At 38.1% G+C, this 19,719-nt stretch overlaps 1 protein-coding gene across 1 annotated transcript in view; it reads right to left on the minus strand.

The window, feature by feature from the left end:
* The window catches only part of grk3 (G protein-coupled receptor kinase 3), a 68,548-nt gene that overhangs the window by 6,530 nt on the left and 42,299 nt on the right, over positions 1-19,719 (minus strand). Inside the window, exons 13-19 of the mRNA XM_065262448.2 lie at positions 16,659-16,766; positions 15,061-15,127; positions 12,146-12,246; positions 11,106-11,172; positions 9,489-9,584; positions 8,818-8,980; positions 4,184-4,320 (exon numbers count right to left, since the gene is read on the minus strand). Of these exons, the coding sequence (XP_065118520.1) occupies positions 4,184-4,320; positions 8,818-8,980; positions 9,489-9,584; positions 11,106-11,172; positions 12,146-12,246; positions 15,061-15,127; positions 16,659-16,766 (739 nt within the window). The remainder of the gene's footprint in view (positions 1-4,183; positions 4,321-8,817; positions 8,981-9,488; positions 9,585-11,105; positions 11,173-12,145; positions 12,247-15,060; positions 15,128-16,658; positions 16,767-19,719) is intronic.

Below are 19,719 nucleotides of genomic sequence, written 5' to 3' on the forward strand. Positions count from 1 at the left end.
CGGGTGTAATGACTTCACGCATTACGTACTGACGTTGGAAAGGTCACGCGTGGCGTAGGCAGAAATAGTCTCATTTTCTCCTCCAACTAAAAAAATCATCCGAAATCGTTGTTTTACATTTTATTTATTTATTTTTAAAAGCCTTCATCTTTGCACTTTCGACGTAACACTTGATCTGTACTTCCGCCAACACAAAGTGTGACCTTTCCAAAATCACTATGTAATGCATAAAGTGGAGGACGTGCATCGCAAAGCCAGTGAAATACATACATATACCGTATATTTTCGGTCTATAAGCCATGTTTTTTTCATAATTTGGCTGGTGCTCAATATTAAATAATTTTTACATTTATGAGGCAAGAGACATCATTACCGTCTACAGTCGCGAGAGGCCGCTATATGCCGCTCCTGTATTTATGTAATTCAATGAATTCTGTAATGTGGAATGACGTGTGAACTTCACGCTAGTTGGCTTGTTCAGTTAATTTAGCCTATTCAACCTTCCAGCTATGGTTTATCGTTTAAATAACTAATAATATATCTTTAACTTACAGATACCTATTCAGCCTGCTGTTCTGTCTGCTATTGTTTAGTTGAATAACTTGCCTTTCCAGATTAAATGTCTGTTCTTCGGCTTGGATTTTGTGAAATAATTTTCTAAATAAACACGCTGTATAGTCCACCGCAACTTATATACGGTATGTTATTTTTACTTTTAATGACGCATTTTTTTAAAAAGATGCGGCTTATAGTCCGGAAAATACGGTAGGTATAATTTTTTTTTTAATTAACAATCGCTTCGCTAGATAAGATGTTTAAAGGTGCAATGTGTAAATTTTAGCGGCATCTAGTGGTGAGGTTGCAAATGGCAAACAATGGCTCAGCAACTTATTACCCCTCGCTTTCGAAACACAGAGAAGCTACAGTAGCCGCCACCGGAAAAACATGTCATGTTCGGAGACAAAAATGTTTATCTGTTAAGGGCTTCTGTAGAAACGTGGTGGCACAAAATGGCAACTTCCACGTAAGGGGACCCTCGTGCATGTAGATAAAAACATCTTATTCTAAGGTAATAAAAACATAATGATTCATTATAAAAAAGTCTTTATACACCCATGATAATGTAGTTTTATATATTATATTGCATTTCTGTCAAAAGATCCTTCTGAAAATTACACACTGCACCTTTATTCCTCGGCTGGGATTGTGTAAAGCCCTTTGAAGCTGAATTGAAACTGCAACAACACTTCAACAGTTATAACCCAACTGAAGTGCACTATAAATGGAGAAAAATCCTAGAATGTTTTCCTCAAAAACTTAATTTATTTTTGACTGACTAGAAAGACATGACATTTTGGATGACAAGGGGGTGAGTAAATGATCATGAAAAGTTAGTTTTAAAGTGAACTATTCCTTTAAATTTAATGTGACCCAGTCTGTGAAAACCCAGCTAAAGTCATTTTTTGTGATTGATTGTTTTCTGCATAAAATCATCCTACATAATGTAAAGAACATTATGTGAAAATATAACTTTGATATCTTTAATATTGTCTAATATCATTAAAACTTAAATCAAATCAATAAGTGAAATCAAACGTTGAGGCTCCTAATCTCACAAACAACTTTAGCCTGGATTAAAACTTCAGCATGGATTTCACAGAAAGGGTCACAAATATTAACACGAAAAACGTAAACAACTAAACTCTGATTTGTGTTGTGCAACATCATGCATTTAACAATGAGCTCTGCCGTGTCTTGACTTGTTTGGGGCTTGCTCGCTGGGACCCGTATGGGACTTTTTTTTTACAAAGTATCCTCTTATATTTTTTCAAAACTAGCCTAACCAGACAGACACATCAACTGCAACAGCCTGTATTGTCTTAATATTGATACAATAATAAATAAATCATGCATGTCTACAGAAAACAATGGGAGATCAGCTTCACTGGCAATAATTTGAGTAAGAAACAAGAACCGCAGCATTCTAGTCAAGTTTAAAGTCCAATGGATTTGCTTCACCATCACACGATGCCAGACAGTAGCACATTTACCAATCGGATTACATGAATCATTGAGGAGTTAAAATCCAAGAAAGCCGATGAAATCTTCAAGTCTTAATCTTAGTTACAGATCAGGCCAGAAATGATCTGTTCCCAGGGAACCTGCAGTGACCTACTTCTGCATAACAGAGATCAGTGCGCAATCACTTCCTCCAGAGGGAAAGACTGGGATCCGGTTTAGAGGTGGAAAAAATAAAAGGTGGGAATTTAAATGGTTCATTGCATCACTTAAACATCCAGGCAGTAGGCGAAGCTACGTCACGATGGGAATTGTGGAACGAGGTTGAGGACTGCCTATGATTAACTATGACGCATGCTAATGGCTAATGTGATTCCTCATCTCCTAGCACATTTCAGGTTATGATATTTTTTCGAGTTACTCTAGGTGAAGGAGAGGAGGATTATCTAAAACAAACCAGACTCACCTTTAATTTACATTTTTTAAACGTTTTTATCCAATGCTCCTACAGTGTAAGGACAGACAGGCAATACTCATACTCAAAAAATCCCTTTAATAACAATTTATACCAACAGACATCACACAGAGAGGCCGTTTACACCTGGTATTAAGATGCATTTTGGTTTATCGGACCACAAGTGGACAACGCTAAATACAGGTGTAAAAACGTTTTGAGCTCGTCCACATTCAGAGGTAGTCGAAAATGCATTTAGAACGGATTGCTTTTGTGTTGTAGACTGTGGTTGAATGTGTTCAAACCATAGACTGTCAAAAAAGATGGACGTGACGTCGCCTCCCACCATTGTAATGAATTGAAGCCAAAAATGTTCGACCACGTTCGCCGCCATGTTACGTAAAAACGTCAGTTTGGAGCCAAGGCATGCGCAGAAGGAATCGTCCGTGGAGCCAGAGGCGGAGCCGCGGTGTCAACCTTCCGCCCAAATGCCCGCACGACCAATTCAACCACGCCAATGATAACGTCACGCTCCGTTTCTATTGCATCAAATTACATGCTAAAATGAAACTTACCACAATAATGAAGACTTGAACATATACCAGCGTGATAAAAACGACTTGAAAGGACCAAAACCATTTTTCGGAAAATTGTATTGGAAGTGTAAATAATTTTTTTATTTAGAGCAGAGTCCCATTCGTTTGAATGGAGAGGGCGGCATTTAAGACTTGTACTGCAGCCAGCCACCAGGGGGCGATCAAAGAGCCAGAGGTTTCACTTTTCAAGGCTTATGGGGCACACCCGGTTCAAACAGCCACAAAAGACAGCCTATTGATATAATGTGTGATGTACCACGCACGTTTTCCCATTGCCACTGACTTCACAGTGTTCAACGTGGTCTTTATGCTATCATTGCTAAAACTAAAGCGCCTCTTTCATTTTTGTTTCAATTTTCGAGCGTGTGAAAGTTAAGCAATCTTATTTCATCAATTGCTCGGAAATATCTGTGAAAGCCCTTACGTACACATGTACAAAACGTTGTGCAGCATGTTTACTAACAACACAAGCTGCGGACTCGCCCATAGACCATCCCCTAGGACAAAAGCGGACAAAAGAGATGATTAAAACACCAGGTGTGAAAGGACACGTATCTCTTCCACTTCAGCCCGATTTATAGACCATTTCAGCAGTAACAACATAAACAAGCGGCTGTTGCGGTCCGCACGTAACTTCTGCGTAAACTCTTCTAAGAATAAATAACAACAAAGTTCTTTAAACGTAGTTTATTTATATAACAAGCAAAAAAACAACACATAGATTACCTAGGAAACCAAAACATTTGTTATTTTCGAGGAGGCATTTGTTCAAGAGATCAGTTTAGCAACTAGTCAGACCATTAAAAAATGAAACCGGAAGTAAAGTTCGGATCCAGACGTGTATCACGTCCGTCCGATGAAACCGTCTATAGTCCTGCGTAGGTTCTATGCCTGTGCGTAGCCCGACGTGCACCGCAAGCGCTGTGATTGGTCCACCAGAACCCCTCCCATCAGGTAAATGTGTTTGCACGTCGACGCCGACGCAAAAGTATAAATGAAAACCGACGTGGAACCTACGTCGTAGGACCTATGCACGACTATAACGAGCCCTTTATGATCCCATTAATCGAAATGCATCTCAATACCAGGTGTAAACGGGGCAATAGACACATACCCTGGATTCTCCTTCTCCTCTCCACTCGACGCGGTTGGGGAACAGGTAAAAATACCTCCGCTGCCATTGTGTCAGGAAGGGATTCCCAAGCTTCAGCATGTAACCGTGCATGATGCAGTCCTTCCCCAGAGCATAGTCTACAAAGACAAACAGCATGACAGCATGTCATTACAGAAAACTTAACTCATTTCAATAATGAATTGTGATAAGAAAAATGACCAAGCATTGCATTCACAAGTTAAAATACATTTATACACAAGACCAATAATGGGCAAACCAGTATTTCTGAATGACCTGAGGCCGGGATTAAGGGGATTTGAGGTGACAGTATTTGATAACCGTATAATACTTGCCGAGAGCATTCAGTTAATATCATTACAGAGGTGACATTTAGAGGCTTTCGCATCTGAGCTCCTAATATGATGAAGAAATGTAGTGTCATGCCTCTTATAATAAAAACTAGGGCTGTCAAAATTGACGCTTTAATGTAAATTAATTTTAATGAGACAAAATTTATTAACGTGCGATTAATGCAATGTAGAGCTGGGAAGCCAGCAAAATCGCATTCATAATCGTGGGAGATCCAATATTGTATACGATTTTGCCTAGCTTCTCGTTGAAATACGGCTCTGTGTTGTAAATGCCGCTCCATCTGAAAGCAGGTTTTCCGACTTACTACTAATCACCGAACCGGCTTTACTGATGAGATCCGCTTGAGAATCGCAGGCGATTTTTATTCCAGCTCTAATGCAATGCACAATTTCAGTTGACCTAGCCCATTGTTGGATAAATTTACTGTGGGTTCATACCAGACGCGAGTTCAACAATTTGCGCGAGTAGATTACATACAAAGTCAATGCAAAGACGTGATCAGATGCGTCCTCGCGTGGGGCGATGCAAATGACGCAATATGGGCAGCGAAACCAAGCGCTATTTGCCTCAAACGCGTCTTCGCCCAAGTTGAAAATATGTAACTCGAGCAAAAAAATTAGCATGACACGAAGTTAAATCCTGCGAGTAATCTAGAGCAAGTAACGCGATGCCCCGCGTTTGGTGTGTACGTAGCATTAGGGGTGATTCACATTTCGCATTTTTTGCGTGCGTGCTCAAATTAATTTCAAATGTAGGTGCGCGGCATGCGCACTCATAATGGAAGCGGCAGTGTCGCGACGCGCACGTGGTGTGATGCGCTGTTTTTTTCCACATCGAGTTAAAAACATCTCAACTTTTCCGAATGCCGCAAGCGAACAGCAGGTCATGTGACAAGAACCGTGAACCATGTAGACGTGAAATGTGAATCGCCCCATATACAGTAAATAGTCATTAAATGTCAAAATTTATCTTTGTACGTTTTCTGAGATGCTTAACTAATACAAAGTATGCGTGCCTATCCACTTACGCGTCTGAGATTTTTGTTTCGGTTTTACAACATGCAGGAATTCGAAAATGAATTGCAGGACTTGCTTGATGTTAAAATAGTTATCAAGAGAGATAAAGCTCAGGACTTTATTGATGTTTAAAGAGTTATTAATAGCGACAAAACTCGAAAACGATCTTCAACGATCAAACAGTAAAAGAAAAAAGTTGAACATATACTTATATTGTTTTTGACTGTGTGTGTGCACCAAATCTATTAGTCTTACCAGGGATTTTAAGGTATGGATGCTGAGATGTTGGTTTTGAACCTTAGGGCGCACTCACACTGTCCAATCCAAACCGCGCTCGGGCGCGTTTGACCCCCAAAGCCTGGTTTGTTTGACTAGTGTGATCGCTCTGTTCCGCGCCCGGGCGCGGATTGGTTATTCGCGCCACGGCCGGGTTGCAGAGGTGGGCCGGAGCGCGGTTCACTTGGGCTCAGGCGCGGAAGGCTGTGGTGTGAGCGCAATCGCACCTGAGCGCGATTCAAAAGGTGAAGACGTCAGCTGCGCGACCACTCACCTTCATCTGCCTCTGTAAAAACCTTTTGATTCGCGCAGCGGGGTTACGTGAATGTCTGAGCTGCGCACGTGACAGATGAACTAAGCAATATGATGACATGTGAGAGGGCTGTCTGTAATCGCGCACCAAACGACTCCGAATGAAAAACACAGACTTATCATCACGGTGGGTTCCAGTGTTAAGAGAGAGCTTTACTTCCTGCTTTTTTCAAAACAATCGCATCTTAATGACGAAAGCGCGCCCGGACTCGGATCGATAAGAAGTACAGTGTGAGTGCGTGCATCTGGGGGAGTAGGGACGGGTGACAAACGTGCTGGGGCTTGGTTTGGTTTGGATAATGTGAGTGCGCCCTTAATCTTCTAAGACCCGAGCTTTGGTTTGGCTTACATTTTAGATTTCTTCCAGCTATTTGGGGTTAGGAAAAACCAATAAATATAACAACTAAATATTTTTCTTTGAACATAAAGCAGTGTAATTGTGTAACTATGTTAAAGGTCTAACCCGGGGTTAATTTGTGCCCCGCTAACCCCTGTACACCGAAAGTGACTATTATTAGAGCATTTAACAGGAACGGTTCATTCAAAAACAAATGTCATCCTTCACTTACTTTCTTGTAATTTCAAACACGCACATGATTTATTTTCTCAAAAGGAATTGCTCTAGAAAATCTTTGCTCTGTTTTATACAATAAAAGTCCAATTGTGCTCCAAAAATGACAATTTAATTAATTATAAGCACAATCTTTTGTGAACATCTACATGACGCACCGTTTGCAGAAGTGCAACAACAACGGTGCTTTGTTGCCTCTGTCTCGTTTCACTTTCATTCTGTCTAACATCTTTCAAACAATCCCTGTCGGGGGTTTGGAATGACACGACGGTGAGTAAATGATGACAGAGTTCACATTTTGGCTTTAACTATGAGAACCAACATAAATTCCAGCCCAGGCACAACTCCCATGCATGTCGGATTTGAGATGCATATAATCGGTTCAGCGTTCGCCAATAACAAAGATCTATTTCTGACCTCCACACAAGCGGTCATATGATGGGTGCTGTGTGCCGTCCCCTTGAGGGAAGCATGCGGTACCAGCACTCCGTGCGAGGTCATTTACGGAAGTGACGCGGGAACTGTGGAAGTCGACGTCACTCCGAGTCTTTAATTCACGGAGGAGAATTTAGCACTGCCGTACCAGAAGCCATTTTCTACTTTACGCACCGCTGCGTGAAATTACTGCTTGTCTGTTGCATTGACTGCTAATGATTTAATGCAAACGGGAGTTTCCCCGGAAAAACATTATCTTTCAGGGAAGTTTAAACCTCTAAGTGATCGAGCGCTGCAGACAGCGTGTCGCCTCGACCAGATTCATGAAAAATATTTCTCAATATCTCTGCTTGACCCCTGTGAAACTCGAAATACAAGATGTGTCAAGATGCTAGTCTGTTGAAATCTGTAAACAGGTCAAATAAAAGCAAACAGGAAATTTGCAAACAGTATTTTGCAATTTATAAAGACCAGTTTTCCTGTTTTAACCGTGCAAACCAAATTAAATATAACGGGGCGGTTTCCGGGACAGGGTTTAGATTAATCCAGGACTAAGCCTTAGTTATATTAAGACATTTAAGTCGTTTTTACAAACATTCCTTACAAAAAACAATACTGGTGTGCATCTTGAGACAAAACAATGGCACTGATATATGTTAAGATTAGGGCTGTCAAGAGATTAATCGCGATTAATCGCATACAAAAAAAAAGTTTGTGTTTGCATAATATATTTGCGTGTTTATTCTGTGGAATTATTATGTATATATAAACACACACATACACATTTAAAAAAATTAAAAAAAACATGTTATTTATGTATATAAATTTATATATAAAATAAAATGGTTTAATTTGGTTTGCACAGAGATTAATCACGATTAATTGCATACAAAATAAAAGTTTGTGTTTGCATAATATATTTGCGTGTTTATATATAATATGTGTGTTTATATGTTTATATAAACACACATATACATTTTAAAAAAATGAAAATGTTATTTATGTATATACATTTTTACATTTATATACAAAATAAAATGGTTTAATTTGGTTTGCACAGAGATTAATCGCGATTAATCGAATACAAAATAACAGTTTGTGTTTGCATAATATATTTGCGTGTTTATTCTGTGGAATTATTAAGTATATATAAACGCACATATACATTTAAGAAATTTTAAAAACAATTTATGTATATATTGTTTAATTTATATATAAAATAAAATATATTAAAATCTAAATAAATAAAATATATTAAAATCTAAATCTAAATCTAATATATATATATGTATGTATGTATGTATGTATGTATGTATGTATGTATGTATGTAAACTAAAAAAGTTTCTTAAATACATAATGTGTGTGTATTTCTATACAAAATAATTACACACAGTGCTCACATATATTATGCAAAAACAAACTTTTATTTTGTTCGCGATTAATCTTTTGACAGCTCTAGTTAAGATATATCGGATGTGTTTCTAAATAGAGGCAACTCGGACATGCATTTTAGTTTGGGACTAGGATAAGCCTTGTCTGGAAAACCGCCCCTAAATCTTTAATATTACAAAATGTACAATAATTAAAACAAAAAAATTTCTGTACATTTCTGTGGTCTATTGCAAACCAATAATTGCAGTAAGTGCCTCACCCTCCTCATGTCCCTGCTGCTTGTTTTTGGCCCGTTTGCGTGCTTCGTTCTTATCCGTGTCACTGTTGACGGCATCGTACACCGTTTCGGCCACCTCCTGCTGCCAGCGCTCGGAGATCACCAGAGGAAAATTTTTATAAAGCTCCTGATCGCTATCTAGCAGCTGAGAGACAGAACGACAGAGAACAACTCCAGCGTTATTTTCAAGTGTGACATTTGCAGTCAAAATTTCATAGAGAATGCATTTATTACCAACATATTAAAGCATTTGTTTATATTTTCCTACACCCCTGATGATAAAATCTGAAAAATATCAGTCTATATACTCATGTTTTATGTGAATTGAAAGACACCAGATGCAATAATACCTAACAAATGGAGAAAAGACAGCTCTTCAAAGAAAATTTCATATATATTAATTTTTTTTATGTGCATTTATAAGTAAAAAGCAAACATTGTGGACGTGACATTTCTATGTTATGCATGTGAAAATTCAAATGGTTCAAACTTTGGGTATTTTTACTTTTCATAATAAGGTTGACATTTGCATGGAATTGCCCTGGAAGATGCACTTTATCAACAATGTCACATCACCAGTTCAAATCTGACGTGGCCGAATTCACGACAAGTCAAAACGGTTTACTTTTTACTAACTTGTTACTGGTTATTACCTTAATTCCCTTGGTGTCCTCCTCGTCGAAGGAGCCGATGTCAAAGGCGTCTGCAGCGTTGACCTCTCCTCTCGGAGGAATGAGGGGTGGGGCATACTGTAATCCAACAGAGAATCAATATTACTTAAAAACATATTTTGGTAGGTTGTCTGTACAGCACACGACTTCGGTTAAAATGCAAGCCTTGAAATGCATAGTCGAAGGCAAACAAATTTGATAAAAAGGTAGTACTTTAGTGATGCTCGGAGATGCAACATCTTGGGGAAGATTTATTTTGCTAACTGCACTGCCATAAATGACTTTATTGCTTAGTATTTTTGTCTTGTTTCCAGGACAAATATTTAAAAATTCTTAAATCAATTAGATTTTCTTGATGAGTAAAATGACCTAAGAAAATAAGTCCATACAATTTAAGTGCATTTGTGCTCAAAACATGTCTAAAACCTAGTCTTATTTTCTTAGTTTATTTCTGGTCATCAAGAAAATACTTAAATCTCTATTTAAGAACTTTTAGATATTTGTACGAGAAACAAGACAAAAATAATAAGTAAGAAAGTCATTTTTTTTGCATTATGTCTACACTGCAAAAAATGATTTTCAGGAACAAAAATTCGTAGTATTTTTGTCTTCTTTTCAGTAAAAATACCAAAAAAATTCTTCAATCAATATGTATTTTCTTGATGAGCAAAATGACCTAAGAAAATAAGTCTAGTTTTTAGAAAAAAAAAAAAAAAAACCATACAATTTGTGCTGAAAACAAGCAAAAAAATCTGCCAATGGGGGAAGTAAAAAAATATTGAAAAAAAATTTTTTTTCTTAAACACTCAATTCAAGAAAAATTTGAGAAATTTTGCTTGCCCCATTGGCAGATTTTTTTCTTGTTTTATGCACAAAATCACTTACATTTTGACATTTTTGGTCTAAAAACTAGACTTATTTTCTAGGGTCGTTTTACTCATCAAGAAAATGCATCTTGACTTAAGAATTTTTAGATATTTGTGCTTAAAACAAGACAAAAATACTAACTTAGACAGTCATTTTTTGCAGTGTAGAGATGCAACGATATATCGGCCAATAATCGGTATCGGTCAATTTTTACACTATTGGCCGAAAGTTTAAAAACAGCCAATAGTCATGGCCGATATATGCTGTCAATCAAAAGTGAACCGGAAAATGCAATGAATTTGAGCTCTGTGTATTGAAAATTTAAAAAAACATTACAAGTTTAATGTCCAATATTAATTATCATTATATGAATTAATAAGAATAACATTTATGAAATTTTAACTCTGAATTTAGTTAATGCCAGTTAATAAAGCCACCAAAATATCAGTCTGAATAATAGGCGAAAAATGTCATATCTAGTCTGTACATTTAAAACATCTCTGCATCTTTAAATTCACCCCTTTCAAAGAACTACCGCTAAAAAGCATTTAAGATCTAGATCAATACACTAATCTGTTTCTGGATTATCATTCCATCATTCTTACCAATTGTTTAGATTGTGTGTCGTAATCCTTTTTTGACTGACTGTACAATATAAAGAAGTGAAAATGTTTTCTCCCCAGAACAAACAACACATTTAAACAAAACAGCTTTCAAAGTAAATGGCCTTACCTTCTGAAGATAGACTTGCTGCCAATCGATTCCTTTGAAAAACAAATGCTCCTTCACCTCTGATGCCCTGCAGCGTGCAAAATAAAGATCTTATTCAGATGACCATAACCACTTCTGACCAGCAGGTGGCAGCAATTCAAAACCAGCAACACCATTCCCAGCAAGCTCTTTTCCTTTCTATACTTTTAAATGATCAAACACTTACAGATGTGTCACGCACTTTAAGCAATTTTACATAAAGAAGGTGCACAACAAATAATCTTTGGCAATCATTTGACATCCCTATCTGTTTTGTGTGTCTAATACTGCTCTCATGGAAAAGCAGAAAGCATTTTAAATGAGATATGCACCGATATATCGGCCAATAATCGGTATCGGCAATTTTTTACACTATGAGCCCATAGTTTAAAAACAGCCGATAGTTAAGGCCGATATATTCAAAAGATAACAGGAACATGCAATGAATTTGAGATCTGTGTATAGAAAATGTATGTAGAAACATCACTAGTTTAATCTTCAATATTATTGATCATTAAATGAATGAATAACATTCAGTATATTTAATTTTCAGAATTTAGTTAATGCATTTAATAACCACCAAACTATTAATATAGGAAGATATCAGTCAGAATAATTGGTTATTGGTGGAAAAATTCATATCAGTGCATCTCTACTTTAAATGATTGAAAATGTAAGTAGTGGTGGACAACGATTAATCGCGATTAATCGCATCCAAAATAAGAGTTTTTGCAAAATATCTAACCGTGTGTGTGTGTATAATTATAATGCATATTTAAAAACTATACATTTTACAAACACATTTCAGAATTTTTTGTTATATCTCAATGTTTTTTTTTATTTCTAATAAATTATGCAAAAACTATTTTGTATGCGATTAATCGTGATTAATCGTTGCCCACCACCACTTCTGATAAAGATTTCCAGTCGATACAACCTCTGTAAACAAACAGACTTATCCAAGAGCAGTATAACATACCCAACATTGAAGATGTACGGCCCAGTCATGCGCCCTAACTTACCCCCGTCCAAGACAGCCCAATCTTTTGGCGACATCTCGCTGTAAGAGTCCCTCCAGGAGAGACTTAAGTTCAGGTGAGAACGAATCGGGCAACTCCACATTCTGTTAAAAAAAAGATAGAAGAGGATCAGTAAGCAGCTTGTGAGTTTGATTGATGTCACATTAAACATTACAGCATGTTTTATGGCTTGTATTTAACTTTCCCCGACTGTGTTTGCTTCCCTTTCATTAGCAATCCTCTTCGGTTACAGTGAACATTCATTAGCAGTCAAATGTAAATGTGCAAGACAAGCAAACTTGACTTGATCAACAAAGCATTAATATAACCACAGGCACTACAGCTTAAGGTTATTTAAATATCCTCACCATTACACAAATGAGTGTGAGGACTATCAATACAACACGATCGCTTACGTAATTGGTAATGACAGCGGCGCATTTGACTGGGTTAACATTTACTAGGGCAACAAAGGTGAACGTCTTAAAATGCATCAAAAGCATGCATTTTCCTGTGTGCGTTTTTAGGTTTACTTTTAATCAGTATGTCCCTAAGAATCGAACCCATTAACAGCAAACACAACGCTGTACAAGTTGAGCTATGCACGATGCATGTACTTCTGCAAAGGGACTAAATGTGGGCTAATCTTAACACAATCTGATTGCGTGGTTTTAAAGAGTTTGTTTCACAAGAAACCTTCCAAACTCTTGAAAATTCTTAATGAAATTAAAGAGTTGTGAAGGTCAACAACACATTTCTAATGAAGTTAACTGATATATACGTGTTACACATTGCTTCAAACAGTAATAGCTGTCACAAATTATAATACAAAGTGGAAACTAGTCATCTTTGCGCCTATTGGGACCATTTGGCTCTTCTGGTTTGAAAAGTTGATTTAAACTTCATAAATTACAGTGATTTTAGTGTTAGCTGTGTGGCTACAGATTACAAATGTGTCACTGGTTTTTGAGCAATATTTATGAGATAGAACTCGTCTAAACCAATAACTGTGTCGTGATTTGCACCGAGTTTACTCGTGCAGGCCGGACTAATAACACAATAGTTTGAAGTTGGACTGATTTCAATGGATCATGATGTTAGCATATTGCCAAGCTAGCAACTTAATATTCAAATGAGCACTTTTGCACATCACCAACAAATCTTGGATGAAATAGATAACCGTTACATCACTCAACAAATGTTTTAAAGGACTCACTCTCATGTTGTTACAAACCTGTTTTAATTTCTTTGTTCTTCTAACTAACACAAAGATATGTCCGATCAGAAGCCCCATTGACTTCAACAGTAGGATAAAGGAATACTATGGAAGTCAATGGTGCCTCTGAGCAGTTTGGTAACAAAATATCTTCCTTCGTGTTCATCAGAACAAAAACATTTACACAGGTTTGTAACAACATGAGAGTGAGTAAATGATGACACAAGTTTCGTTTTTAGGTGAACTACCCCTTTAACCTAAGTTTGTCACAATGCATTATGGGACTTTGACTTTAAAGGATTAGTCAATTTTCTTTAAAAAAATCCATATAATTTACTCACCACCATGTCATTTCTTTGTTCAGTCGAGAAGAAATTATGGTTTTTAAGGAAAACATTCCAGGATTTTTCTCATTTTAAATGGACTTTAATGGACCCCAACACTTAACACTTAACTCAACGAGTTTTTAAAGACTCTAAACGATCCCAAATGAGGCATAAGGGTCTTATCTAGCGAAACGATTGTCATTTTTGACAAGAAAAATAAAAAAATATGCACTTTTGAACCACAACTTCTCATCTATCTGTGGTCCTGTGATGCGCCCGCGCGACCTCACGCAATACGTCATCACGTCAAGAGGTCACGGAAGACGAATGCGAAACTACGCCCCCAGTGTTTACAAGTGTGGAGAAAGAGGAATGTTTCGACGTTGTTGTATGTCGAATGATACTAATTAATGTCTTTCTGTCAGTTTATTGTTTAAAATGGTCCGCAAATGTGCGTTTCATATATGTAACACGTGACTTTTCTACGTCACTACGTCACGCTCGTCACAGGCCCGGAGATAAACGAGAAGTTGTGGTTCAAAAGTGCATATTTTTTTTTTTCTTGTCAAAAATGACAATCGTTTCGCTAGATAAGACCCTTATGCCTCGTTTGGGATCGTTTAGAGTAATTTGAAACTCCGTTGAAAAAAACTGTTAAGTGTTAAGTGTTGGGGTCCATTAAAATGAGAAAAATCCTGGAATGTTTTCCACAAAAACATAATTTTTCTCGACTGAACAAAGAAAAACATCAAATTTTGGATGACATGGTGGTGAGTAAATTATCTGGAATTTTTTTTAAGAAAATTGACTAATCCTTTAACCACAAAGAGCTATCAATTTTTGCTTTGAATTTAATTGGGAGTGTCTCTAAAGTGTTTCCGATGTAGACAATTCACTATGTTTCGAAACAAAGCTCTGATTCAAATTGCAAGGGAAATTATGAACCGTCCCAAATGAGTAAAGAGGGATTTCCTTTCATCAGATCATTTTACAGGAGAGCCTGGCAGTTTATGGAGAGCTAAATTACGGTAAAGTTAAGAAAACAGTGAATGCAAAGCACGAATGCAAAATCATCTTTATTAGTATTCCCTTGTTTAAACATTGGGTGTGAAAGCACAGGTGGAGTTCCCTCTTTACTTCTATGGAAAGTTGTGGCTTGTTTATCAATCTCTTGTTTCAAGGTGATATGCTTCATTTAACTTAAAAGAGCCACGAGGAACGGTTAAAGTGAACGGCCACACCTTTTTGCATATCTATAAATTACACAAAGTTATATGTATGTAATTATCACAAATGCATTTATAATGTCATTATTTGAGGAAAAAAGTGATTGATGCTTTCCCGATATGACCACCAAATATAAGTCTGCTCCTTACCATGGTAAGTGTCATGCGGTCGATCTCGTGTTTGTCTTTGGTCTTGTGCTGTCTGAATGGACTGTGCCTATATAAACAGGAGACAAAATAGAGTTCAAGTTACTGTAAAGTAAATGGGAGATACAAAATCTTACAAAGGGCTCCAGGTTACAGGTGAGGGGTTTCCATGAGACCAAAAGCTTTTCGATCTCAGCTATTGACAACCTTTTCTTGTCTTAGGTCACATCCAAATGAACCCAGTGCTTTCCGTATCTGAACAATTTTTTTAAGTCATCCAAAGAAATGTGTAAGGTGTAAAAAAATGGCAGAAACAAATCTTAAGGGAGGTTTAAAAGCAAGGATGTGTGTCTTTGCAACAAGTTACATTTCAGCTCTTTGACATGGGGTTTTAGCCTATATAAAGATCAACATTGTTTTTTATTTATCCATTCTGGGACCTGGTTTAAAAAAAATATTGGATTCTGGCTCCCAAAAGGTAGTAACTTCAAATTTTAGTAACTTCAAATTCAAGGACCTTTCAAGGACTTTCCAAGTCCAATACCCTCAAATTCAAGGCCTAAATGTGGGGACACATTAACAAATGAGAATAAGGTTACATCGTGTTACCTTTTAAGATACATTGTTACAGTTCCCTTTGTGGGAACTCGCGCTGCGTCACTGCGGTGACACTTTGGACACGCCTCCAGGGTGCGTCTGAATGTGTATATCAAATTCAACCAATGATGAGGCTTAACAACAAAGACAAGGTGACGCGGAAGCCAGGAAGTATATCGCTATCTGAAATATTGCCAAATACGGCGTTACAGGGACGCAGAAAGTATGGCAAGGGAGACGCAGCGTCTCGTTCCCTTCTCAGGGAACAACAGCTACATACGTAACCCAAGACGTTTTCATGTGTCAAACACAACTATGCAAAAAAGCATTTTGGTATATATCAACATTCACATACAGAAGATTTAAGCATTTAAAGTGAACAGTTTAGCACGTGTGCTTATGATATTATCCAGGGCCTTGAATCCCCCCCAGATTCACAAACTTTCAAGGATTTCAAGGACCCGTGGGAACCCTGAAGAAGATAACATAACATTTTAATAAAGTCATACATCTGGGATGGTGTGAGTAAATGATAAAAACTAAACTTTCATCACAACGTAAGTGCAAGGTCAACTTGTGCAAGGATACTAAATTGTGTGCTTTTGTCTACTGTAGTGCATACTGTGCACACTACACATACTGTAAAACACTACAAGTCATTTGTCATTCCAAACATGCGCTCTGTAGCCTTTTTAGGCCTGTTCTGACCCGTTTACTTTTTGCTTTGAAGTGTGCGACACAAACACGTCCTTCAATGGAAATACGTGCCCCGGCCGCCCCCCATTACATCTTTCTCTAGTACCCCCACCCTCTACCTAGCAACCGTTTCAGCGGTCTCCACTCCCACTCTCGCCCCCTTTCTTCTGCTCTGTGATGTCTGCAGGCTGACCTCCAAACCTCTGACATTTAAACTTTACACTCCACATCAAACAGGTGAGAGAATCAGAGAGAAAGACTCAAAGAGAGCGAGCGAGAGAGAGAGATAAAGAATTCATGAGCCTTACCCTCGCAAGAGTTTAAACAGCATGCAGCCCAGGGAGAACCAGTCGGCGCTGCTGTCGTACGCCGTTCCTTTCTGCAGAACCTCAGGTGCCATGTAGCCATGGGTACCACTGGAAACACAGCAATTACTTCACATTAAATTCAAAGCCTACACATCCCCGGGCGGAGTGATCGTGGACTAAACACAAAATATCTTGCACACAAACACTTAACATGAGCAGTCAAAACAGCCAGCACACTTAACACAACACTCACTTATAGCAATATATTCCTTATTTTTTAAAAATGTTTAGCTTCAAGTCCCCCCCTAAGGTGAAAAATAAGATGTTATTATTGTTTATATGTCTATGTGGTGTTTTTAATAATGTGCAAACACCCTTACGGAATATTTTCTCCATAAAATTTTTGTTTTCCCAAGACAGTCTCATTCCTGTGGTTTGAATTTGCTTTTGTTTCCTACGTCACAAAGATGTAACCAGTCATATCAACACAATTAAACGAGTGGATCAGTGGTTTGAGTCATATATATTTGCTGCATCTGAAACCGCTTCCTCGTTCACTATTCTCTATATAGCAAATGACATTTGAGTCCACTATTTGGGGAAGTGGTAAACGAAAATAAGTGAGCGATTTCGGACACTGACGTAATTACCATGCGTCAGGGAGCTGTCGCAGAGATTCGTCATAAACCCTTACACCTGTGTGGCTGTATTGATTGTAGTGTGAAACGGTAAGGTTTACTTTCTTACTGTTTGTCACATTTGTCATGTTTATTATGTTTGTTGATAATGAAAAGAACAAAACAGCTGCTTGCCATATTTATTTAATGTTGGTTGCTTATTCATTGTTTAATAAAAATGCGTATTATATTTTAAATAAAGATATAGCATTTTTTTTATTCGTTTTAATTTTTAAAAAGTAGAAAATAACTGACAACAAGTACAAAAAAACAAAAGTGTATAAACCACTGATCTATATAAATGCGCATGGAACGCTTACCGTGGGTTCACACCAGCCTTGAGGCGTCAAATTCGCGTCTACTGCATCTAGTTTCCCGTTTGAACATTTTTTTGAGTTTACTGGCTTCATTCGCGCATGAAATTCTAGTCATTGAGACATTCACGCAGAAATTCGCGTCATGGGAGGGCCTTTCATAGGCTACTGCGACTCAGCTCGCTTCCTGTAATCACGTCACTACTAGAGCAAGCTCCTGATTGGTTAACGCGGGGGCATTTCTCCGCCAAAGTTCAAAATTTTCAACTTGCGCGTTTCTCGCCACAATGCTCAGACGTGCGAATGAGGCGGAATCGCGTGTACCGCGCCAAACGCCTCATTCGCGCCGCGAGACCTCCAGATGCGCATCAACATTGACTTAACGTTAAAATCTCTCGCGCTTGATGCCTCTACCGCGGCTGGCGTGAATGCAAAAAAATGAGTCCTGCAAAGGCTCAGTTCATGCATGCATTGTGTGAAACCTGACTTTAAAACTGCAGAATGCAGCATCTATTTACATTCAATCTATGGTCCAAAGTGTTGCGAAAAAGTGGAGGTGGGGACTAATTTGCATATTTATATATATATATGGTCCAAGTTGTGGTACTGAGTAGAGGTGGGATTAATTCGCAAATTCATATCTATGGTCCTAGCTGTGGTACAGGGTAGAGACGGGGACTAATTTGCTTATTCATATCTATGGTCCAAGCTGTGGTACATGGTAGAGGCGGGGACTAATTTGCTTATTCATATCTATGGTCCAAGGTGTGATACTGGGTAGAGGCGGGGACTAATTTGTTTATTCAGATCTATGGTCTAAGCTGTGGTACAGGGTAGAGGCGAGGACTAATTTGCTTATTCATATCTATGGTCCTAGCTGTGATACTGGGTAGAGGCGGGGAATAATTTGCTTATTCATATCTATGGTCCAAGCTGTGGTACAGGGTAGAGGCGGGGACTAATTTGCATATTCATATCTATGGTCCTAGCTGTGATACTGGGTAGAGGCGGGGACTAATCTGCTTATTCATATCTATGGTCCAAGCTGTGGTACAGGGTAGGGGCGGGGACTAATTTGCATATTCATATCTATGGTCCTAGCTGTGATACTGGGTAGAGGCGGGGACCAATTTGCATATTCATATCTATGTTCCAAGTTTTGGTAATGAGTAGAGGCGGGGAATAATTCGCAAATTCGTATCTATGGTCCTAGCTGTGGTACAGGGTAGAGGCGGGGACAAATTTGCTTATTCATATCTATGGTCCAAGGTGTGGTACAGGGTAGAGGCGGGGACTAATTTGCATATTCATATCTATGGTCCAAGGTGTGGTACAGGGTAGAGGCGGGGACTAATTTGAATATTCATATCTATGGTAATAGCTGTGATACTGAGTAGAGGTGGGACTAATTTGAATATTCATATCTATGGTCCTAGCTGTGGTGCTGAGTAGAGATGGGACTAATTTGAATATTCATATCTATGGTCCAAGTTGTCGTACTGAGTAGAGGTGGGACTAATTTGAATATTCATATCTATGGTCCTAGCTGTGGAACTGAGTAGAGATGGGACTAATTTGAATATTCATATCTATGGTCCAAGTTGTCGTACTGAGTAGAGGTGGGACTAATTTGAATATTCATATCTATGGTCCTAGCTGTGGAACTGAGTAGAGATGGGACTAATTTGAATATTCATATCTATGGTCCAAGTTGTCGTACGGAGTAGAGGCGGGAATAATTTGCATAATCATATCTATAGAGACAGAGTGCAGCTATGCTAATTTGAAAACCACGCCCACTGGGGTAAAACAATCCAACTGTCTCCACTGACTTTGCATTGCGAGAGGCTGCCTCCTTGTCATTACTGGCTTATAACAAAAACTGAATAATGCCTAAAAGCTGCTGTGTAACAGGGTGTACAGCTAACAAGCCAAAATACCCAAAAATATGTTTTTAAAAGCTGTCGACCCCAAAAAAACGAGTGTTTAAAGACACAAAAGAGCATCCCCGATTACGTTTTCCACATTCTAATAATAGTAGTACTATGAAAAAAAGCCTGTATCCACTTT

Source organism: Paramisgurnus dabryanus, chromosome 10 (genome assembly GCF_030506205.2).
Source record: "Paramisgurnus dabryanus chromosome 10, PD_genome_1.1, whole genome shotgun sequence".
Classification (NCBI taxonomy): domain Eukaryota; kingdom Metazoa; phylum Chordata; class Actinopteri; order Cypriniformes; family Cobitidae; genus Paramisgurnus; species Paramisgurnus dabryanus.